At 41.9% G+C, this 25,092-nt stretch overlaps 1 protein-coding gene and 1 pseudogene across 1 annotated transcript in view; one reads left to right on the top strand and one right to left on the bottom strand.

Annotated features, from left to right (window-relative positions):
- Nucleotides 1-25,092, top strand: part of Asap (ArfGAP domain of ASAP) — a gene marked incomplete in the record, with an annotated part of 838,555 nt that overhangs the window by 600,848 nt on the left and 212,615 nt on the right. The window contains 1 exon segment of the mRNA XM_070084261.1: nucleotides 24,754-24,919. Coding sequence (XP_069940362.1) covers nucleotides 24,754-24,919 — 166 coding nt within the window.
- Nucleotides 18,350-19,394, bottom strand: LOC138852612 (uncharacterized; annotated as a pseudogene).

The following is a 25,092-nucleotide window of genomic DNA, read 5'->3' as shown; positions in this document are numbered from 1 at the left end:
CGGCCAGTATGTGGTGACAGTGTGCTTATACACATGTGGCATAAGCATTATTGTGGCACAGAACAGGTACATTTCTGCCACAGCTGTGTCCTTCTACTGGTGTAGCCGTGACCTTGGTGAAAGAATTGTGTTTGCCATGGTGTACTCGTATGTGTTGCTTTCCCTGACAATAATTTCCATAAGGGGTTCATTGAAGAATAACTGAAAGCATTCCAGTTCAGTGGTATTGTTCCCAAGTGTACACGATGGCCATATTCCACTTTGTGTTTCATCAAAATCATGGGGATTGGGAACAAAATGGGCACCTTCCTGCCAATCCCAGATATGGTCTGCTGGTGGGTACTGGATATTGACAGGTGGTTGTGGAGGTTGTGGTTGTGGAGGTTGTGGTTGTGGTTGTGGAGGTTGTGGTTGTGGAGGTTGTGGTTGTGGAGGTTGTGGTTGTGGAGGTTGTGGTTGTGGAGGTTGTGGTTGTGGAGGTTGTGGTTGTGGAGGTTGTGGTTGTGGAGGTTGTGGTTGTGGAGGTTGTGGTTGTGGAGGTTGTGGTTGTGGAGGTTGTGGTTGTGGAGGTTGTGGTTGTGGAGGTTGTGGTTGTGGAGGTTGTGGTTGTGGAGGTTGTGGTTGTGGAGGTTGTGGTTGTGGAGGTTGTGGTTGTGGAGGTTGTGGTTGTGGAGGGTGTGGTTGTGGAGGGTGTGGTTGTGGAGGTTGTGGTTGTGCAGGTTGTGGGAGTGTGTGGGTGGTTGAGGCTGGTTGTGGCTGTGCTGCGTTAGCAGGGTGGCCCAGTGCTGGTGCCACATGACTCATGCCACCGCTAACATCACCACTACCACCAAAACCTGCCCCACGCACATTATGCATCCCCATTGTAACAATATCATCATCTTCACTATCAGTTCATGGTGTAGAGCCATGGGATGTACTCCATGATTTACTCCTTTTCCTTGGAATGGCATATGGCACACTGCCAGAATGCATGCTGCATCATACATACTGCCACTTCACTGGAGAATATTTCCCTCACTGTCACAATTTGAACTGCTTTCAATAGCTTGGAAATCACTATCACTTTCACTGCTCACATCTGAGTCCTGTACATGGGGAAATAGTTTCTTCTTTCATCCTGATACAGTTGAATGTGAATGAGATGGCCCAGCACCAGAGGTGGAAGCTTGTGGGTCAACTGGGTTTTCATCACTAGTTACATTATCCTGGGCACTGCTTTCGGTCACACCCTTCCATCGGTGTTAGAACTATCACTTGGGAACAGAAGGCCTCCAATTCTGGCGTTTCCACAATGCACCACTGAGTCCCTAATTTTTTTCATACTGTGCACACCCATCACGCAAACCCATTCTCTCACATGTAGGCCTACTAGCTTTCTCCCGCTTGATTTGAAGCCGCTAGAATTTACACGTATTAATATGTCAAAAACATTGGCTCATAAGACGTATATATGTGACCAAAACAGTCAAAGGGTTAAAGGCTCCCCATTTTCATTTACCCCTGGCACACCAAATTTACCTACTACAGTGGAACCTCAAATTTCGAACGTATCGCTTATCGAACTCTTTGAAAATTGACCGCTTTTTTTTGAACCAACTTTGTCCCCATCATCGAACTCACCCCTTTTTTCGAACTGCCGGGTACCGGACCTGTCCACCAGCCCACTCTGTCCATGTCCCCGCGCAGGCGCTGTGAGCCAGTCTGGTTTTGTTGATGCTTGAGTGAACTCTAACCTGCAGTCTCATTCAAACATTAACATTTTACGATTAATTCATTGTGTTTAGTGCTTGTGGGACTGTGAAATAAGCTACCATGGGCCCAAAGAAACTTGCTAGTGGTACCCCTGTGGTAAAGAAAGTGAGAAACACCATAGATGTGAAGAAGGAAATAATACAGAAGTATGAGAGTTGTGTGAAACTTGTTGAGCTTGCTAGGATGTATGGGCAAAGTCGACCATCGCTTTTATCCTGGCAAAGAAAGAACAAATCAAGGAAGCTGATATTGCGAAAGGTGTTAATATGCTAACCAAAAAAAGACCACAAATAGTTGAAAAGGTTGAGAAGTTGTTGCTGGTGTGGATCAAGGATAAAGAGATGGCAGGTGATAGCATTTCAGAGATGATTATTTGTGAAAAGACAAGGAAGATGCATGCCGATCTGGTAAAGAAAACTCCTGGAACCAGTGCTGATAGTGAATTTAAGGCCAGCAGAGGCTGGTTTAACAGATTTAAGAAGCGTAGTGGCATACACAATGTTGTAAGGCATGGTGAGGCAGCTAGTTCATACAAATGGGCAGCTGAGAAGTTTGTACAGGAGTTTAAGGTTTACGTAGACACTGAAAAATTCGAACCCCAACAAGTGTTCAATTGTGACGAAACAGGCCTGTTTTGGAAGAAAATGCCAAAGAGGACCTACATGACTCAGGAGGAAAAGGCACTCCCAGGACCCAAGCCTATGAAAGACAGGCTAACTCTTTTGTTCTGTGCTAATGCTAGTGGTGATTTTAAAGTGAAGCCTTTACTTGTGTATCATTCAGAAAATCCCAGTGTGTTTAAGAAAACAGTCATAAAGAACAAGTTATGTGTCTTGTGGAAAGCAAATAATAAGGCATGGGTCACAAGGCAAATTTTCAAAGAGTGGGTCCATGAAGTATTTGGCACAAGTGACAAAATACCTCCTAGACAATAATTTGCCACTCAAGTGCCTCCTGTTAATTATACAGTGCTCCTGCTCATCCTCCAAACTTAGTAGACCTCTTGTCTAGGGACTTCAGTTTTATAACAGTGAAGTTCTTGCCTCCTAACACCACTCCTCTCCTTCAGCCCATAGACCTGCAGATCATTTCTAACTTCAAAAAACTCTACACAAAAGCAGTGTTTGAAAAGTGCTTTGAAGTGACCACAGACACTAAGTTGACCCTAAGAGAGTTCTGGAGGAATTACTTCAGTATCTACAGCTCCATAGCATTATAGGTAAGGCTTGGGAGGGAGTGACTTCCAGGACTTTGAACTCTGCTTGGAGACAATTGTGGCCAGATTGTGTCCAAAAGAGGGATTTTGAAGGGTTTGAGGCTGACCCTGACCCAGCTGACCCTATGCCTGTTGTGGACTCTAATGTGGAATTGGGGAACACCCTGGGTCTGGGAGTGAGTGGCGAGGATGTGGAAGAATTGGTGGAGGACCACAGGGAAGAGCTAACCACTGAAGAGCTGGAAGAGCTTCATCTGGAACAGTATCAGACCACAGCTCAGGAACTTGCTTCAGAGGAGGAGGAGGAAGAGGGAGTGGATGAGGTGCCTTCTTCAAAGATTAAGGAGATTTGCACCAAGTGTAATGATGTCCAAATGTTTGTGGAGAAGTACCACCTTGAGCAAGCTGAAACAAGCCATCTTTGCAACAAGTTCAGCGACAAAACTATGTCCCATTTTGGGGAAATCTTAGAGGCGCCAGAAACAGAGGACTGTGGACAGTTATTTTGTGAGACAGGGGCCGAGTGACTCTCAAGCTGGTCCTACTGGCATTAAAAGACAGAGAAGGGAAGCAACCCCAGAGAGGGCTTTGATACCTAAAGTCCTTATGGAGGGGGATTTTCCTTCCAAACACTAACCCTAGCTCCCTCTCTCCTCCTCCTTATCTTCCAGATGCCATCACCAATCTTCAATAAAGGTAAGTAAAAATGTTATTTTATATGTTTATTTAAATTTATTAATACATAATTGTACACTATATTTGTTGTGTGTATGTAAAACTATATAATTAATCTCTAGAAAATGTATTTTTTGGTGAATATTTTTGGGTTTCTGGAACGGATTAATTATATTTCCATTATTTCTTATGGGAAATATTGCTTCGCTTTTCCAACTTTTTGAATTTAGAACTAGCTCCTGGAACGGGTTAAATTCGAAATTTGAGGTTCCACTGTACTCCCTCTACAACATTTTTTACCCACTTTGGCACTGGGATCCCCAACCACAAGTACTCTCTCACTTGGCTCAAACTCCCCATGCACTCATTCAACATTTCCCAAAATCAATCAATCAATCAATATCTCTCTCTCTCTCTCTCTCTCTCTCTCTCTCTCTCTCTCTCTCTCTCTCTCTCTCTCTCTCTCTCTCTCTCTCTCTCTCTCTCTCTCTCTCTCTCTCTCTCTCTCTCTCTCTCTCTCTCTCTCTCTCTCTCTCTCTCTCTTTCTCTCTTTCTCTCTCTCTCTCTCTCTCTCTCTCTCTCTCTCTCTCTCTCTCTCTCTCTCTCTTTCTTTCTCTCTCTCTCTTTCTCTCTTTCTTTCTCTCTCTCTCTCTTTCTTTCTCTCTCTCTCTCTCTCTCTTTCTCTCTTTCTCTCTCTCTCTTTCTCTCTCTCTCTCTTTCTTTCTCTCTCTCTCTCTCTCTCTCTCTCTCTCTTTCTCTCTCTCTCTCTCTCTCTCTCTCTCTCTTTCTTTCTCTCTTTCTTTCTCTCTTTCTTTCTCTCTCTCTCTTTCGCTTTCTCTTTTGCTTTCTCTCTCTTTCTCTCTTTCTCTTTCTCTCTCTCTCTCTCTCTCTTTTTCTCTTTTTTTTTTTTTTTTTTTTTTTTTTTTTTTTTTTTTTTTTTTTTTTTTCACAGGGTTTGACAAGGTTAAGGATCCCTAGCTTTATTGACAGCTATTTACAGGTTAAGGATTCCTAACTTTATTGGCAAGCTAAGAGCTGTTACCTACATCAGCTCATTTGAAAGCATTTTTATTGTTATGAGACATACAAGTAGGAAACAGGATGAAGTTGGAGCCATCTGTGGGCCAGCATTTTCATTTGATCAACTGACTTTATCTCGTTGACATCATTATGCTGTACGAATGTGTTCCATACTCTAGTCATCCTGGGTATGTATGATCTCAGATGGAGTGATGTTCTGGAGAAGGGTACAGCCAGAGTGAAGTTGCTGCTTTCTGCCAGTCTTGTGGCATAAAAGCTTGTTTCACGCTGTCCTCGAAGTGGATCCAAGTGTGGTATTTTGACAATATTGGTTGTACATAACAGTAAGGCCACCCACATCCCTCCTATGTTGAAGGCTCTGCTGAAATGACAGATCTATGCAGGATGGGTCCAGGCGAGAGATGAGGCGTCTTGCTCTGTTCTCTACTCTGTCAAGCAGTTGCAGATGAGGAGGGGGCAGGCAAACCAAGAAAGTGGAGCATACTCAAGGTGCGACGTACTTTGTGCCTCGTACAGGATCTTGCAACCCCTACTGTCAAGCAGATGGGAGATCTCGAAGTGCTGTAAGCTTCCTGGCTGCCTTGTTTGCAAGATTTACAACATGGTTCTTCATGGTTAGTTTGGGAGTCAAATTTCACCCCAAGGATATCAACTTCTTCCAGGTGCCAACATCCTCCCATTCATCCTTATTACTGCACCAGCATTACCATCATGGTGCCTAGAGATGATCATCATTTGCGTTTTCTCAGGTGCAAATGTTAGCTTGCCATCTATTTCCCCAAGCTGATATAGCTCTCAGCTGGTGATTGATGTAAGCTTAGAGCAGCTGGCATTTCTTCTCTTGGATAAGTGAATGTCAGTGTACAGTCGTCTGCATATGCATGTGATTCTGGGATGAGATGAAGAAGGTCGTTGAAGTAGACATTCCATAACAATGGACCCAGCACGCTTCCTTGTGGAACACTTGCCCCAATAGGATGTCTTGCTGATTCTGTTCCATTGAGAACTACACTTAGAGATCTACCATGAAGGTAGTCACTCAGGAGACATAGCGTAGAGCCTGCAATTCCCAGTGCTTGAAGTTTTGCTAAGAGGCCCTGGTGCCACACCCGGTCGAAAGCGCCAGCAATGTCCAGTGCTACGACACAGCTGACTTTGGATTCATCCAGTGACTGGTGCCACTTAGTGGAGAGGTTTAACAACAGATCAGCAGCAGAGTAACCTTTCCTGAAGCCATATTGACGATCACAAACTGAGTGGTAGTCAAAAAACTCTGTCATTTGTCTTGAGATTATTGTCTCAAGGATCTTACCAGTGATTGACAGGAGTGACACTGGTCTGTAGTTGCTGATTTCTGCTCTGCTCTTCTTTTTGTGAACAGGGACTACATTCACATTTTTCCATAGAGAGGGCCATTTACACTGTACTAGGCAGTGCTGAAAGATGCGAGTTAGAGGTGCTGCTAGCTGATCTGCACATCTTCTCAACAATCTTGGGCTCAACTTGTCTGGGCCCACAGCCTTTTCTTGGTCAAGCGATTTAAGTAGGAAATGCACCTCCTCCTGCCTTATTGTCACCACTGACAGTTTTGACACAGTTCTTGCAGCTAGCCAAGGAGGGTCCCTTGCTGGATCAGGAACTTGCATTTTGGTAGCAAAGTGTTCAGCAAAGAGGTCCGCCTTCTCTTGACTACTAGTAGAGGTGGTCCCATCCTGTCGATTTAGAGGTGGAATAAGTTCATCAGGCAGATAACCTTGTCTGTCCTTGACCAGGGACCACCAGGTTTTGGAGCCTACCCTACCTGATGCTAACTTTCTTTTAGTGTCCACCTCCCATTTAGCAATGACCCACTTTTGAACATCACCCATATGCCTACACGCTTGCATGTGCAAGTTCCTGTTATAGGTGGTAGGATGTCTCTTATACCTTCGCCATGCTTTGTACTTAGCAGTAGCAGCCTCTCTACAACGAAAGCCAAACCAAGGCTGATCTGTAGGCTTCGTCACATATTGCCGGTGAGGAATGTGTTCTTGTTGTAGATTAAGGATGTGTCCAGTGAAGGCTTTCACTTGGTTGTCAACATCCCCTTGGAGAAGAGCATTCCAGTCGGTGGTGGCGAGCTCAGAGCAAAGGGCTGGCCAATTACCTCTTTCCCATAGCCAGGTTGTGTGTGTGGACTCCTCACCTCATTCTGTTGGGATCTTAAGTGTCGTAAAAACAGCCTTGTGGTCAGACGATCCAACATAGCCGAGGGGTTGACAAGTGACTATGCCTTCTGCCAGATCACTCACTACTGGGTCAAGGGAGGAGCCAGAGATATGAGTAGGGAAATCAACAAAGTTTCTCATGTCAAACACTGCAAGAAGGTCATCAAAGTCCCTCTGTATAAGGTGCTGGTTGAGGTCACCAACAATTATAATATGTTGACAGTTGTGTTGTAGCAGAAGGGAGTCAATATTTTCCATTAGGAAGTTGATAGGGTCTGCATGTTGCCACTGAGGTCTGTACATTGCACATGCTAGTACAGAGGTACTAGTGTTTATACAGAGCTTGAAGAACATCATTTCAAGATGTGTAGGGGTGGCAACATCAATGTGCTGGGCATGAACACTTTTAGAGAAGCACACAGCAACACCTCCTCCTTGCCCTTGCCTGTCTCTTCTCATCCATGAGGTGTAGCCAGCAATTCTTGCAAAATTTTCTGGAGTCCTGTCATCCAAAAATGTTTCAACAACAGCTATCATGTCGGGACGTCGAGTGTTCACAAAACTATGTGTGAGCTCTCCAACATTAGTAATGAAACCTCTAATGTTGGCCGACAGGATGCTGATAGACTGGCTCCTCATGATGAAGTGGTCAGCTTGAGGTGGTGGGTGTGTAGGGAATGTAAGGTGCCTGCCCTTGAGAGAGGTAGGGTACTGAGGCAGCTGCAGGGATGTAGGTCTGTGGTCTTGTATAAGGCGCAATCCCACCTGCTGGGCTGGGATAGGAGTAGCTAAGTGGGTGACGTGTGAGAGTGTTCACCAATTCAGAGATCCTGCTGGTTTGTTCTGAGAACAGGTTTCTAAACAGGTGGCCCTGTCTGTCAAGTTCCTTTTTCTTCCGACACTGGTCCTCCTTATGTCCTTTCTTGTAGCAGTAATTACACCTGGTATCTCTCTCTTTCTCTCTTTCTTTTCTACACTTCTCTCTTCTCCATGTGCATAAACACTTACTATAACCCACTTTTGAAGTCCAACCCTTATTTTACTCCACATAATCCTTAACCTCTTGACTGTCGCAACCCCCAATCCTGAGGTGTCTCCTGGTGTTGCAAAATTAAAAAAAAAAATTATTTGTTCTTATGAAATGATAGAGAATCTCTTCCCGATTGTAATGATACCAAAAAAACGAAATTTGATGGAAAACTGACAGAATTATGCTCTCTCGAAGTTAGCGACCTCGGTGATATTTACAAATCAGCGATTTCGCCCACTTTGAGCCCTATTTTCGGCTAATTTCGTTGTTCCAGTCGACCAAACTCATAGCTATTTCTCCATTTTTTCTATCGATTGAGTACAAGAAACTGCCCATTTACTGATTTCAACTACCCAATAATGTGGTCAGAAATTTGCAATTTGGCCAATTTCACGAAAATTAAAAAATATGACAATTTCAAAATAAGGTCCAGAATGAACAATGCAGACATTCCTGGCTCTAAAATAACATTTTCTTTGTTCATCAGTCATGTCTCCAGGCCCCTCTGATATTACTCTTGCTTTCTATTTTGAATTTTTATTCAAACAAAAAATAGAAGACTTACTATTATGCAGACTACTGCAATACTGTAATAATTGTATAAATAACATCAACCCATTCATGACTGCATATTAGAATGGCTAGTTGGACATTTATTGGACAGTGACATCATTTGTTTACTTTTGAACATTGGTAAAAATCAAACATTTCCCCTACTTTGAGCTCCATTTCCAGGTTCTTTTTATAGTAAAATCAATCAAAATCACCTCTATTTCTATAATATGTTTTCCATTGTGTCAAATGAGACCAAGAAAACGAGAATACAACCATAAATACTATACGAAAATAGACCACAAAGTCGGCATTTTAATTAAAAAAAACGGTCGGAGTTTTTTTTTTCTCATTATGCACTGCGTGCTCCAGGATTTTTTTTTATATGGTGCACACTGACCACACTGACCCATTCTCTCACATGTGGGCCTACCAGCTTTCTCCTGCTTGATTTGAAGCCGCTAGATTTTTTTTTTTTTTTTATCACACTGGCCGATTCCCACCAAGGCAGGGTGGCCCGAAAAAGAAAAACTTTCACCATCATTCACTCCATCACTGTCTTGCCAGAAGGGTGCTTTACACTACAGTTTTTAAACTGCAACATTAACACCCCTCCTTCAGAGTGCAGGCACTGTACTTCCCATCTCCAGGACTCAAGTCCGGCCTGCCGGTTTCCCTGAATCCCTTCATAAATGTTACTTTGCTCACACTCCAACAGCACGTCAAGTATTAAAAACCATTTGTCTCCATTCACTCCTATCAAACACGCTCAAGCATGCCTGCTGGAAGTCCAAGCCCCTCGCACACAAAACCTCCTTTACCCCCTCCCTCCAACCCTTCCTAGGCCGACCCCTACCCCGCCTTCCTTCCACTACAGACTGATACACTCTTGAAGTCATTCTGTTTCGCTCCATTCTCTCTACATGTCCGAACCACCTCAACAACCCTTCCTCAGCCCTCTGGACAACAGTTTTGGTAATCCCGCACCTCCTCCTAACTTCCAAACTACGAATTCTCTGCATTATATTCACACCACACATTGCCCTCAGACATGACATCTCCACTGCCTCCAGCCTTCTCCTCGCTGCAACATTCATCACCCACGCTTCACACCCATATAAGAGCGTTGGTAAAACTATACTCTCATACATTCCCCTCTTTGCCTCCAAGGACAAAGTTCTTTGTCTCCACAGACTCCTAAGTGCACCACTCACTCTTTTTCCCTCATCAATTCTATGATTCACCTCATCTTTCATAGACCCATCCGCTGACACGTCCACTCCCAAATATCTGAATACGTTCACCTCCTCCATACTCTCTCCTCCAATCTGATATTCAATCTTTCATCACCTAATCTTTTTGTTATCCTCATAACCTTACTCTTTCCTGTATTCACCTTTAATTTTCTTCTTTTGCACACCCTACCAAATTCATCCACCAATCTCTGCAACTTCTCTTCAGAATCTCCCAAGAGCACAGTGTCATCAGCAAAGAGCAGCTGTGACAACTCCCACTTTGTGTGTGATTCTTTATCTTTTAACTCCACGCCTCTTGCCAAGACCCTCGCATTTACTTCTCTTACAACCCCATCTATAAATATATTAAACAACCACGGTGACATCACACATCCTTGTCTAAGGCCTACTTTTACTGGGAAAAAATTTCCCTCTTTCCTACATACTCTAACTTGAGCCTCACTATCCTCGTAAAAACTCTTCACTGCTTTCAGTAACCTACCTCCTACACCATACACTTGCAACATCTGCCACATTGCCCCCCTATCCACCCTGTCATACGCCTTTTCCAAATCCATAAATGCCACAAAGACCTCTTTAGCCTTATCTAAATACTGTTCACTTATATGTTTCACTGTAAACACCTGGTCCACACACCCCCTACCTTTCCTAAAGCCTCCTTGTTCATCTGCTATCCTATTCTCCGTCTTACTCTTAATTCTTTCAATTATAACTCTACCATACACTTTACCAGGTACACTCAACAGACTTATCCCCCTATAATTTTTGCACTCTCTTTTATCCCCTTTGCCTTTATACAAAGGAACTATGCATGCTCTCTGCCAATCCCTAGGTACCTTACCCTCTTCCATACATTTATTAAACAATTGCACCAACCACTCCAAAACTATATCCCCACCTGCTTTTAACATTTCTATCTTTATCCCATCAATCCCGGCTGCCTTACCCCCTTTCATTTTACCTACTGCCTCACGAACTTCCCCCACACTCACAACTGGCTCTTCCTCACTCCTACAAGATGTTATTCCTCCTTGCCCTATACACGAAATCACAGCTTCCCTATCTTCATCAACATTTAACAATTCCTCAAAATATTCCTTCCATCTTCCCAATACCTCTAACTCTCCATTTAATAACTCTCCTCTCCTATTTTTAACTGACAAATCCATTTGTTCTCTAGGCTTTCTTAACTTGTTAATCTCACTCCAAAACTTTTTCTTATTTTCAACAAAATTTGTTGATAACATCTCACCCACTCTCTCATTTGCTCTCTTTTTACATTGCTTCACCACTCTCTTAACCTCTCTCTTTTTCTCCATATACTCTTCCCTCCTTGCATCACTTCTACTTTGTAAAAACTTCTCATATGCTAACTTTTTCTCCCTTACTACTCTCTTTACATCATCATTCCACCAATCGCTCCTCTTCCCTCCTGCACCCACTTTCCTGTAACCACAAACTTCTGCTGAACACTCTAACACTACATTTTTAAACCTACCCCATACCTCTTCGACCCCATTGCCTATGCTCTCATTAGCCCATCTATCCTCCAATAGCTGTTTATATCTTACCCTAACTGCCTCCTCTTTTAGTTTATAAACCTTCACCTCTCTCTTCCCTGATGCTTCTATTCTCCTTGTATCCCATCTACCTTTTACTCTCAGTGTAGCTACAACTAGAAAGTGATCTGATATATCTGTGGCCCCTCTATAAACATGTACATCCTGAAGTCTACTCAACAGTCTTTTATCTACCAATACATAATCCAACAAACTACTGTCATTTCGCCCTACATCATATCGTGTATACTTATTTATCCTCTTTTTCTTAAAATATGTATTACCTATAACTAAACCCCTTTCTATACAAAGTTCAATCAAAGGGCTCCCATTATCATTTACACCTGGCACCCCAAACTTACCTACCACACCCTCTCTAAAAGTTTCTCCTACTTTAGCATTCAAGTCCCCTACCACAATTACTCTCTCACTTGGTTCAAAGGCTCCTATACATTCACTTAACATCTCCCAAAATCTCTCTCTCTCCTCTGCATTCCTCTCTTCTCCAGGTGCATACACGCTTATTATGACCCACTTCTCGCATCCAACCTTTACTTTAATCCACATAATTCTTGAATTTACACATTCATATTCTCTTTTCTCCTTCCATAACTGATCATTTAACATTACTGCTACCCCTTCCTTTGCTCTAACTCTCTCAGATACTCCAGATTTAATCCCATTTATTTCCCCCCACTGAAACTCTCCTACCCCCTTCAGCTTTGTTTCGCTTAGGGCCAGGACATCCAACTTCTTTTCATTCATAACATCAGCAATCATCTGTTTCTTGTCATCCGCACTACATCCACGCACATTTAAGCAACCCAGTTTTATAAAGTTTTATAAGTATATATACATCAAACATGGTACTTCGAAAGATGTATATATACTGCCGCGACAGTCAAAGGGTTTAATTTATGCATTTGCATAACTTTTTTTCCTGTCATAACTTATCCTTCAACATTATTGCTACTCCTTCCTTAGTTAGCTCTAACTCTCTTAGAAACCCCTGACCTAATGCCATTTATTTCTCCCCACTGAAACTCTCCTACCCCCTTCAGCTTTGTTTCACTTAGAACCAGGACATCCAGCATCTTTTCATAACATCCACAGTCATCTCTTTCTTGTTATTCATACTACAACCACCCACATTCAAACATCCCATTTTGAGGGGTTACTAACCCATTGCTCCTGGTATTTTAGTTGACTTGTACAACACGCATGGCTTATGGAGGAAAGATTCTTACTCCACTTCACCATGGATATGAAAGGAAAAGTAATAAGAACAAGGTAAAGATAAAATCAAAGATAACCCAGATGAGAGTGTATACATAAACATGTACATGCATGTGTAGTGTGACCTAAGTGTAAGTAGAAGTAGCAAGACGTTCTTGAAATCTTGCATGTTTATGTGAAAGAAAACAGACACTAATAATCCTTCCATCATGTAAAGCAACTGCAGGCTTCCATTTTACACTCACCTGGCATATGGTAGCACCTCCCTGGGCAGTTGCTGTCTACCAACCTATAGGGGCTATATCCTTTGATTTTCTATGACTGTGAGATGACTACTGTGTCCAAACTTCATTTCCATAGAATATTTAAGGCAAGTGATAATGATTTCTTGCAATTTTTTATGAATATGTAGTTCCTTGAGTTTGGGCATGGGCATGCTATTAATGACTTTTTTTTTTTTTAAGTCAAACATGGTTAGGATTATGTCAGAAATTATGTTGATGCTGAGTCAATTTTACTCATTTAAATTAATTAAAATGCCATGAATCCGTTCCAGCGGAATTCGTACTCTGGGAGGCAGAACAAAAATACTTCAGCATGATGCTAATATCAACTCGACTTATTTATCTACCACAATTCATCGAATATGACACAATAAACAATATAAATAACATAGAAACCTGATATATACTCTAGAATGAATAAAATGTCTTGTGACAAGTGGTGGCAGCCATTCCCTACCTCAAGCTGCTGCCTTGTTGCGAGTCAGCGGGGAAGACCTCCCGTCATCCCGCAACACTTCCGACACCACCATCCCAGCTTCGTGAATACTTGGTCAGTTCCGCTTCTCTCCTACAAGCTAACTGTGTGTGTGAATTGTGTGTTGATCTTTTAATTACCATATCTTGTATCTGTCAAGCAGTCATGACACCCAGTAGGCATACCAGTGTTGCTGACTTATTGAATGACTGAATGACTTTGACTGACTTACTGACTTGACTGACTGGCTGATTTGACTGACTGACTTACCGACTTAACTTACTGACTTGACAGAATGACTTGAGTGACTGAATGACTTGACTGACTTGACTGAATGATTTAAAGTTAGACTTTTTCACTGAAGAGGACCCTGAAACAGTGTCTATAGCAGCTGATGCCTGACTGTCAGTTGTATAATGTACTGCAGGGTAAAATAGAACAGAAATCCATTACAGAATTTATGCACACTCCAGTACAGCCATCGACTTCGGTACCAGAGCCTCTACCATCCATCTCAGCCCAGTAGGGCCACAGCATAACTCTCCACTCTCTTCACAGTCATCGACAAACACCAGCACCCACAATTTAAGGTAAGAAATACTATTAGTATTTTTGTTGCAGTTATAATCTGAAGCAGTAAAAACAACATAATACATCATGACAGTGAACTACAATTATATATTCACTTTTATTTTTGTAAGATCTGGAGATCTAAAAAAAAAAGTTGTTTGAGGAGGAAGCTCTCATCCTGAATTCTTGCTCGTATCCAGAAACAAAAAATCAACCGAGCGACTGCTCGTATCCTGAAAAACTTGTGTGGTGGGGCATTCGTAAGCCAAGGTTCCACTGTATTTCAGTCATTTCTTTTTTGTCTTCATGAAGTGCTATCTCCATTAAACAAGGGCCAGACACTAGGTAGGGTTTTTGCCCTGGATTTTGTGTATGAGAAGATTTTTGGAATTTTCTTCAGTTCCATTTGTGGCTTTTTTGTTTCTTTTGTCTCTCCTGGGCTCTGAATGATGCATTCAATTCAATCTTGATATTTCCCATTTCTCTAAGCAATGTTTCTTTTCACTCTTTAAAAGTCTGCAGTCTTTGAGAAGTTCCATGATTGTGGGCACTTGAAGCCCAAAGGCCAGTTTGCAGACTTTGGGTGAATGTTAGTATAGTAACTAAATATATCACTTTTCTTAAAGGTTGATGGTCTAAAAGCTACAGCAGCTGCCTCCTGCAGTCTTTCTTTCATACAGCTGTCCTTGTCTCCTGTAGCTGTAATCAGTGGTGGGCACAACTAACCGAAAAATTAGCTTCACTAACCACTAATCTGCTAATTAAAAAATTAGCTCCGCTACTGCTAAATCTCTAAATGGCTGAAAAAATTAGAGGAAGCTATTGCTAAACACTATCTGCTAACTTTTTCACATGAATTCAGATTTGATTTAGTTTTTTGGTCTTTTACTTTTACTTTTAAAACTTTTAGAACAGCCCTGGAGAGCTTCCTAATAAGATATAGAATGTCAGGGTCATGTGATGATCAAGTGCTGCTAGTGCAAAAATAGTGATTGTTTAATTTTGTGATGTAACATGAGTGACCAACAAGGACACACTTGTCGCTGTGCTGAAGCACCATAGAAAAGAGTACTGATCTTTAATATTTGAGTATAAGTACCAGTGTTGTAAAGTCACGAAGTAAAACTATTTGAGTACTGTACTTAAGTAACTTTTTTAAGAACATAAGAAAGAAGGAACACTGCACTAGGCCTACTGGCCCATGCGAGGCAGGTCGAATTCTCCTACTGGCTTAAGGCAATGCCCTAACCTAGTCAGGTCAGGTCACATTCACTTTAGGAAGGAGCACAGCATCTGACCTAGTTGCACAAGCTAGTCAGGTCCAACTCACACCCACTCGTGTATTTATCAAACCTATTTTTAAAACTACACAACGTTGGTATTTACTTTTTAAAAATTACTGAAATTGCTTACTACTTTTACTTAAGTACTGAGGTCTTTTATTACTTTATGTCGCTACAGTCTGATAATGATACGTTACTCGTTACATCATCAGTAATTTTTGGAAAGTAAACACCGAGAAAAGTTACTCAAGTACAGTACTCAGATAGTTTTACTTGCGAAGTTGGTGCTAAATAATGAGGAGTTGGCAACATGGAGCACTGCCGCTTGCAGAAATAATAAACATTTATCTTTTTTTCCAATTCTTTTCTATTTTTTGTTGTTTTCATGTTATGATAATAATTTTTGTTGCAGATCTTTTGATTTCATAGCCAATTCTTGAGACACAAATGTTTGGTACTGAATTAGTAATCATACTGTCACAAACACACATGTTCACACTGATAAATGAATTTGTACACCTGGTTGAATCACATACTATTGTTTACATATATATACAAGGTATTTACAAGTCCCATTTATGTTTCTAGAAGCCCACCACTGTACGGTACTCCAAGAAGCATGGATTCATACAGAGTGCCACCCCACATTGCTGACACATGTATTGTGTGTCTTTTCGCACTTGAGGTCTCTGTTTAGTGTAAGCACACACAACACACTTTTTCTGGGAATACTTCTTTGGAGTAGATGGTAGTGGTATTAGGCAGTGACAGTTAGGGATTATTCGGTTGGGCATGTACCCCTCTGGTTGTGAGCTGACAGGTTGCTGTTGTGGGGTGACAGGTTGCTGTGGAGTGGCAGGTATAGGTGTGGTACCATACTTTTTCGCTATCTGCTTGATGACATTGAGGGTGAATTTCGCATATCGTTGTCGCTTCCCAGTCTTTATTTCATACATGTTAAAGGCATTGAGCATTGCAATGTCTACAAGGTGGAAAAACACTTTTATATACCACTTGCGACTCCTACGCACACAGTCAACAAACCCTATCATCATGTCACACTTGTTGACTAGTCACATATTGTTTGTATAGTCGATGACAGCAGCTGGCTTTACAATAGGTTCATTGTTGAACCTGCTCAGTCTGTTTATACCATCTCGTTTCTGTTGACAGAAACGGTTGACAGCAATGTCATGTCCTGTTTGTCATGCCAATTCAGTGCCATGATGTCATTGGCATGAAACGCTTCCACTAGACTTCCTCCAGTGAACCTTGGCATGTGTTTTCTATTTCTTCTCACTGTTCCACATATATCAGTATTGTTCACATGCAGGAAATCAGCAAGCATAGGGCTTGTGTACCAGTTGTCTGTGAACAGTGTATGACCCTTGCCAAGGTATGGTTCCATCATCTTGCAAACAACATCACCGGAAATGCCCAACATGCGCCTGGTATCGTCGAGTGTGTTTTTCCCTGTGTAGATAATGACATCCAACAGAAGACCAGTCTCACAGTCACACATAACAAAGAGTTTTATACTAAAGTGATTACGTTTGCTTGGTATATATTGTTTGAATGACAGTCATCCCTTGAACAGAACCAACAACAATGTTCTTGAATGGATAAAAGTAGGCACTGAATTTTTGCTTCAGATACATAAACAATTCCCGGATTTTGTATAAGAGGTCATTTCAGTTTGGCGTATTCCTGTCTGAGAAGTGCAACATTCGTAGCAACAGAGTGAATCTGTTGCAGGGAAGGAGGTCATGGAAGACTGATGAAGTGGTCTGTGGACCAGTAGTGTGCTACATTGTTCTTGTATGTGTGTGGCATAGGTATGACAGTGCCAAGGAATAAATACATTTCAGCCACAGTTGTATCTTTCCACCTGCGCAGCCGTGAAGACTCTGAAACGTCTGTGTGGTCCATTGTATACTGGTAGTACATGTTGGTCTGGGTAACAGTTAGGTTCATTATCAGCTCATCAAAGTATAGTTGAAAATAATTAACTCTGTAGACTCATTTGTGATGGGACAGTGTGGCATGATGCCACTTCCACTGGCATCAAAATTGAAAGGATGTGGCACAAATGGTGTACTTTCTGTTCAGTTCCATTCACGGTCAGATGGTGCAGGGTGGACCTATGACATTGGGCATGGGGGAGCAGGAGGGGGGACAGGAGTGGAGGCAACACATGGTTGAGAGGGTGCCGGGCGGTCCTTTGTCTGCTCACCAACCGCGCCATGGGGTCCAGGCACAGTGCCACCCCCCACTTCCTCCATCCCAGCATATTCATCTTCATGATCACTATCACTATCAGTGGCTGGGGTTTCAGATCGCGATACGAACCTTTGCCGCCGACTGCATATGGCACACTGCCTGAATGCGGGTTACGATGCCTAAAAGTACGTTTCACTGGGAAATAATGTTGATCACTTTCACTCGACAAATCGTCTATCAGCATAAAATCAATTTCATCATTGTCAATTATATCACTTTCACTATCGTCATCGTCAAAACGCATGGAAAATGATAATTTCCTCTTGCGGGGTTGCCTTTGGGAAGTAACACTAGTAACCCCAGATATGCTGGGTTGGGAGTCTGTTGTGGCCACACTGGTTGCATTAGCCACACTGGCCACTTCAGAAATGCTGGGCTGAGGGTCTGGTTTGGCCATGCTGGCCACCCCAAATGCCATAGGCTGAGGGCCTGTTGTGGCCACACTGGCCACCTCAGAAGTGCTGGGCTGAGGGTCTGGTATGGCCACACTGTCCACACTATCTACACTGGCCACCCCAGAGGTTATGGCCTGAGGGTCATCTGGGTTATCATCAGAAGTTTCACTAATTCCTTGATCTTTAGTGGCTATATCAGAGTCAAAACCACTAAACTCACATTCTGTATCACTTTCCAAGAATAGTAGAGTGTTAATACGATGAGGCATCAGTGAATCACGGGGGTTTGCCATGATGTTGACCCAAGATGGAGCTGAAACTAACTGGTGTTAACACGCGGTATCCCAGCGTCCCCGATTTTTTTCACAGTGCGCACACTGAGTGTGCACACCCATTCCCTCATGTCTAGGTGACTCAGGCCTATCACGCCAATTTTGAAGGAATGAAAAATAAAACGTTGATCTACGTTCGGAGCCCCCGGCACATGAACATAGATCTACGTGTGGACAGTTAAGGGTTAATAAGCACTTAGAACTCAAAAATACTTTATAAGATACTCCTCCAGCTGTTTATGGCTGACCAAAATCCTTCTGCCCAGGGTGCAGTGGGACATCGACGTCTTTCTGGGGTTCAGTGTCTTGATCAGGCTGACAGAGGTGGGGGATTCCACTATATGCAACGGTAGTATATTGCAGATGAATAGGTCCACAATCTTTGTGTCCACCACAGACTGACATATGCTAGTACCAGCAGCAGCAAACGCTTTGCCAATGGTGGTCTTGCGTGCACTCTTTGCAGGTGGCTGTGACAACTGGCTGCTGTTCCTGCTAGTGGCACTGCCACAAGAAGATTGCTCATGTTTTCCACAGGAAGATCTGACCTTGATTCTCTCCATCTTGATGATATGCGCTGGGCCTCTCTTAACGTGCAACTTCAAGTTGTAGAGGCTTCCCGCCTGTCCCTTGATGATGGTCTCCTTGGGCTGGCAAATGATGCACAGGAAGTACAAAATATTGGCGCTCTTCGTATCCCTTGACTTAAGGACAAAATAGTCATCCAGGTGGGGCCACGGGTTCTATGACTCCTGGCCCTCAGCCTGAGCTGTCTCTGCTTCAACCACAGCTGCTGCAGACTCCTCAACAACAGAAATGTCTCCCCTGTTCATAACAGTAAGTGACAACGCACCCCGGTGATCGCTGACACTGTAAGACTATAACAATGCTGCTCAGATGCTGCTGCTGCTGCATTGACAAGTCACTTTTACACGTAGTCAGCCAATAGTGTGTCTGACTGACTGTTGGAGAAATGCCCTCAACAGACAGGAACAAACACGTATGCCGTTGAAAAGGCATTGCTTTCTGACTACCAATAATATATGAATTTTTTTTTTACCAGACTCAAAGTTAGCAGAACTTTATTTAGCAGAAGCTCATTGGTCCACTAATGGTTTCCGAAGTTAGCGGAAATACTAAACCGCTATTATCAGTTAGTGGAACTGTGCCCACCACTGGCTGTAATAGGGTGTACCTCAACATCATATGATCCACTATCAATCAGGTATAACACCTGGTGAGATCAAGTGATTTACCTGGTGTGGGCAAATTGTCCACTTATCACCATATCTGAAAGGTAAAGTTCATATTTCTTGCACACCTGACTGGCTCACTGCAGTGTCCCTAGGTCTGAAATGTATGAGAAAGGAGGACCTACCTTGGCTCGTGTAACTTTGAGCCTTAAAACTACCATGTCTTCTAGACTCTGGTATCTGGTGGCTTGATTGAAGACACATCTATCTCACAGGGATTCCTGAGAACGTTATGCTCCTTTTCATCATTTAGGCATGTTAAAAACCATCTTGGAATACAGTGGACAGCTCGTCGCATACACTAGTGTTCTAAGTTGCTGTACGTGATAGACTGTTCAGCACACAGTATACCCGTAGACTTGTTTCAATATCACTGGACTTCACCATCACTCGCTCACGAAGATTCACTCATAAATGTTACTCGTTCATATCTGCAGTTAACCCTTTCAGGGTCCGTGCCGTAGATCTATGGCTTTTTGTTGAGGGTCCAAACCGTAGTTCTACGCCATGAACTCAGCTCACTCTGATAAGCTGTGAGTGGTAAATTTGGGCCTAGATATGAGAGAATACATCTATGTGGTATGTGTTCACCACATAAAACAAATCCTGTAGCACACAGTGCATAATGAGAAAAAAATGAGACCATAATTTTCGATTAAAACAGCGACTTCGCAGTGTTTTTTCGTATGTTTTTTATAGTTGTATTTGCGATTTCTTGGTCTCATTTGATAGAATGGAAGATATATTACAGAAATAGAGATGATTTTGATTGGTTATAGCACTGAAAATGACTTGAAACTGAGCTCAAAGTAGTGGAAATGTTAAATTTTTGCTTATGTTCAAGAGTAAACAAATGGCCTCACACATTTAATACACGCCTGCTGGTGGGTTTAATATATGTTCACAAATGTGGTGATATTATTTATACAATTATTACAATATTGCATAACAGTAAATCTTCTATTTTTTTATTTGAATAAAAATTCATTATGTGAATTAAAAATCAAAATGGAATTCATTTGTAAAGCCTGAAAAGTAAATAATGAACAGAGGAAATGTTAGTTTAGTGCCAGGAATGCCTGCATTATTTATTCTGGACCCTTTTTTAAAATTGGAATATTTTGAACTTTGCATTAAATTGGCCAAATTACCAATTTCCAGTCACTTTATTTTGTAATTGAAACAGTTGACTTGGCGATTTCTTGTGCTCAGTCAATAGAATAGAAGTAATACTAGTGAAATAGCTAAGAATTTAGTTGACTGGAATAATGTAAATGGCCTAAAATGGGAGTCAAAGTCGGCAAAATCGCCAATGCGTAAATATCGCTGACACATCAAAATTCACGAGAGCATAATTTTGTCAATTTTCTATAAAATTTCATACTTTTTGTTTTATTACCTTCAGAAAAAGATTCTCTACCATTTCATAAGAAAAAATAACAAAATTATTTTGTGAAAATTCTTGGACCCTGGTGCACACTTTGAAATTTGGCCTCTGGACCCTGAAAGGGTTATTAATGTTCAGTAGGTAGAGTGAATTACTGATGATACCTTGTTCAGTAGTCACCTAACTTAAATTCCAGTGCATATACCTGCCTCAGCTCTCCCTTTAACCCTTTCAGGGTCGAGAGGCTCTCTCCTAAACTCGTTCTCAGTGTTGAGAAATGGCATTACCAGCTAAGTTTAAAGAGTTTGTACTTAACTTAGAAAGACAGCTCATCGCCTGCACAGCCGCCCCTGCAGACGAGGTCTTGAGAAGCTGTCGAAGTCATCTCTCAATGGGCTGTAAAGATTTATAATTTGTAAGATTATAAATTACCCCTAGGGGGTGTTAGGTCAGCATATTTCATTCACTGATTGCTGACAAATTACATACTTGTTTGGACTCAAAAGTCCGCACCTTACTGCCGACTACAGGTTGATTACAAACTCCTTGCGACTCAAGAACTGCGCAGTCCCCCGTACTACAAGAAATTCGTAACCTACCTTGCTCTTGTAGCGTGAGCTATAGTGTTCTTCACACCTTCTGCAAGTACAGTGGACCCTCAGCTAACGCCTTTAATCCTTTCCAGAGAGCTAGGCTTTAACCGATTTAGCCTTTAACCAAATCAATTTTCCCATAAGAAATTATGGAAATCCAATTAATCTGTTCCAGATACCCAAAAGTATTAAACAAAATAATTTTTTTTACATGAAATATACATTTCCCTACACTGAAAACAATGATACATGCACAAAAACATTACTGAAATGACACTTACCTTGATTGTGGAATTGTTGATGAGTGATGAGATGGTAGGAGGGCAGAGGATGCAGGTGTTCTATTGTTTGGAAGGGGAATCCCCTTCCATAAAGACTTCAGGTAACAAATCCTTTTTTGGGGTTACCTCCCTTCTTTGTTTTTTAATGCCACTAGGACTAGCTTGAGTCACTGGACCCCTGTTGCACAAAATATCTGTCCAGAGAGCTCTGTTTCTTGTGTCCCTTTAAGATTTCCCTAAAATGGGCCACAAGAGTGTCATTGTACAGGTTGCCAATATGGCTTGCAACAGCTCTGTCAGGATAGTATTCATCCATAAATGCTTGCAACTTTGTAAACATTTTACACATTTCCTTAATCTTTGACAAAGGCAACTTCCTCCATCTCTCTTCCTCCTCCTCTGAAGGAAATCCCTGAGCTTTGGTATGTTGCTGTTGCACCTGAAGCTCTTGCAGCTCTGTAGTGGTTAGCTCTTCATCGTCGTCCTCCACCAACACTTCCACATCCTCGCCACTAACCTCCAATCTCATGGACTTCCCCAATGCCACAATAGATTCCACAACTGGTATAGGCTTCTGAGGGTTAGCCCCAAACCCTTCAAAATCCCCCTCTTGTACACATTGTGGCCACAATTTTCTCCAAGCAGAGTTCAAAGTCCTGAAAGTCACTCCCTCCCAAGCCTTACCTATAAGGTTTATGCAACTGAGGATACTGAAGTGATCTTTCCAGAACTCTCTTAGGGTCAATTGAATGTCTGAGGTCACTTCAAAGCACTTTTGAAACACTGCCTTGGTGTACAGTTTTTTGAAGTTTGAAATGACCTGCTGGTCCATGGGCTGGAGGAGATGAGGGGTATTAGGAGGCAAAAAGTTCACTTTGATGAAGCTCAACTCCCCCGCAATTTGCTGTTGCAAGTCATGAATTTGAGCAGGGGCATTGTCCATTATCAGGAGGCACTTAAGTGACAGTTTATTTTCCAGGAGGTACTATTTTACAGTGGGGCCAAACACATCATAAAACCAGTCCAGGAAAATGTCTCTAGTGACCCATGCCTTACTGTTTGCTCTCCACATCACACAATTTAGTCTTGACGATATTGTTTTTCTTGAACACACTGGGAGTTTCAGTGATACACGAGTAAAGGCTTCACTTTGCAATCCCCACTAGCATTACTAACAAAACATTAGAGTTAGCCTGTCTTTCATAGGCTTGTGTCTTGGGAGTGCCTTTTCCTCCTGTGTATTGTAGGTCCTGTTTGGCATTTTCTTCCAAAACAGGCCTGTTTTGTCACAAACACTTGTTGTGGTTTTAATTTTTCAGTGTCTATGTACTCCTTAAAGTCCTGCACATATTTTTCAGCTGCTTTTTGGTCAGAACTGGCAGCCTCACCATTCCCTATCACACTGTATTTCATTACGATTCTTAAATCTCTCAAACCAGCTTTTGCTGGCCTTAAATTCATCAACAGCAGCACTATTTGGAGGCATTTTCTTAATGAGATTTTCATGCAACTGCCTTGCCTTTTCACATATTATTGACTGAAAAACACTATCTCCTGATAATTTTCTCGTTTATCCCCACCAACAACAGTCTCTCCACATCTTTGAGTATTTGTGATCTCTGTTTTGTAAGCATACTTGCACCTTTTGAAACAACAGCTTCCTTGATTGCCTTTTTGTTGCACAAAATAGTAGTGTTGGTTGAATGGGGTTTGTTGTGTAACTTTTCCAACTCCGATATACGCACTCCACTCTCGTGCTTTTCTATTATCTCCTTTTTTTAATTCGATAGTACACCTCGCTCTTTTTACCACAGGGTTGGTACTAGAAGCTTTCTTGGGGCCCATGGTGGCTTATTTAGCAGTTACAAGCACTAAAAACAATGGAATAATACAAAATATATCGCATGTACGCGTGGAATCGTCCTCACTGGCTTTGTAAACATTGGCACACTGGCTGGTACATGGAGTGAGTGGCTGGGCCCGCTCAGGGCGCCGTGCGGACATGTTCAGGACGAAAGCTCTTAACCAAGTTTTTAGGTGTCAGCCGAGCCAATTTTTTTATGCCAAAGCGAGGCATTAACCGATTTTGGCATTAGCCGATGCAGGCATTAACCGAGGGTCCACTGTAATGCCACACAGCCTATTGCTCCATGCCCTGGGCATGAAAAATTTACTGACTTAGTGTCAATCCAAAGTGTCTAGTAAGTTTGATGCCAACTTTGGCCAAGTTCCTGAGACAAAGAACAAAGTCTTCCTTCACTCAAAGGTGTCCCAAACTTAATTTATCCTACTAGCTATATCATTAGGCTAAGGGCATATTATTATCTTATCTAGAATGTCTTAAAACAGGAGTTTTCTTGGCCAAACACTTGATTGAGTTGTCTTGTGAGTTAATTGTCAAAATGAAGGGGTGTCTTGTCCATGGCTACATATAGTATGGTATGCTACTCGCCTCTCCCTTGTACTGTGGAAAGGGGGGGGGGGTCATGACCTCCTTGCTCCTCCTGTTAGAGGTAATTTCTTCACAGTAATTCTTATTCTTTGCCTATTCAGAAAGTACCTCCTTCTGTTCTCTCTCTCTATCTTTCCTTCCTTCCTTCCTTCCTTCAAATGGCGCAAGTCTGTAACAACTTGTAGTGCCATTGAACTCTTCCTTTGGAGCTACTGGTCCATATTACTTCTACATATTTTAGTAAGGCTATGATTAATTTAATTCCAGTTAATGTTTTTATTGTTGAAGTTGAATTTCTTGATTTGAGTTTGCCATTTCCCCAATACAACATGGCAGCGTGAAAGGAATATTTACAGTCCCTTGCACATATTCTTGTCACCCATTGTACAGTAGTGCATTTTATTGAAAGGTGGTGTTAATCATAATTTTTCACAAGACTCAAAGTAGTTCATAAACAAATATTTATGAGCTTGACATAGTAGTGTTGCTTACTGAGTATAGAAAGGGACCAAAGGGGGGGTAGAATGCTTGTGTACCTGTGTATCATGATTGCATTTTCCATTGCTGGTTTTGTCTGATTATTCGTGAGCCAGTGTTTGATAATATGAAGGAAACAATTAATAATAAATATTCTTTAACAGGTACTTTGAAGAAGGCATGAAGACTTGGGCTCATTTTGGGTCTTATGTGAGTGAGTTAAGTGAAAAATTACGGGATGTTCGACACAGACAGGAAGAAGAGCGGCGACATTTGTTAGCAACCAGAAAAATTATCAGTAATTCACTTTCTGCTGAAGTGAAACCAGAAGTGAGTATAATGTAGTATTTGTTGAAGTGTTTCTCAAGCTAGTTTGTTTGCTATATGAAAAACTAGTTAATGAAAAGAAGTTTTCTGGGTGAGAAGTACAGTGCCTATCCTTGGATAGATGGGGGGTATTGTATTATGGTGGATCATTGAAATGGGTATGTCCATGCAGTTCT

This window comes from Cherax quadricarinatus, chromosome 12 (assembly GCF_038502225.1).
Source record: "Cherax quadricarinatus isolate ZL_2023a chromosome 12, ASM3850222v1, whole genome shotgun sequence".
Classification (NCBI taxonomy): domain Eukaryota; kingdom Metazoa; phylum Arthropoda; class Malacostraca; order Decapoda; family Parastacidae; genus Cherax; species Cherax quadricarinatus.
Note: the sequence above shows the minus strand (reverse complement) of the source record. Positions and strands in the feature narration are given on the sequence as shown.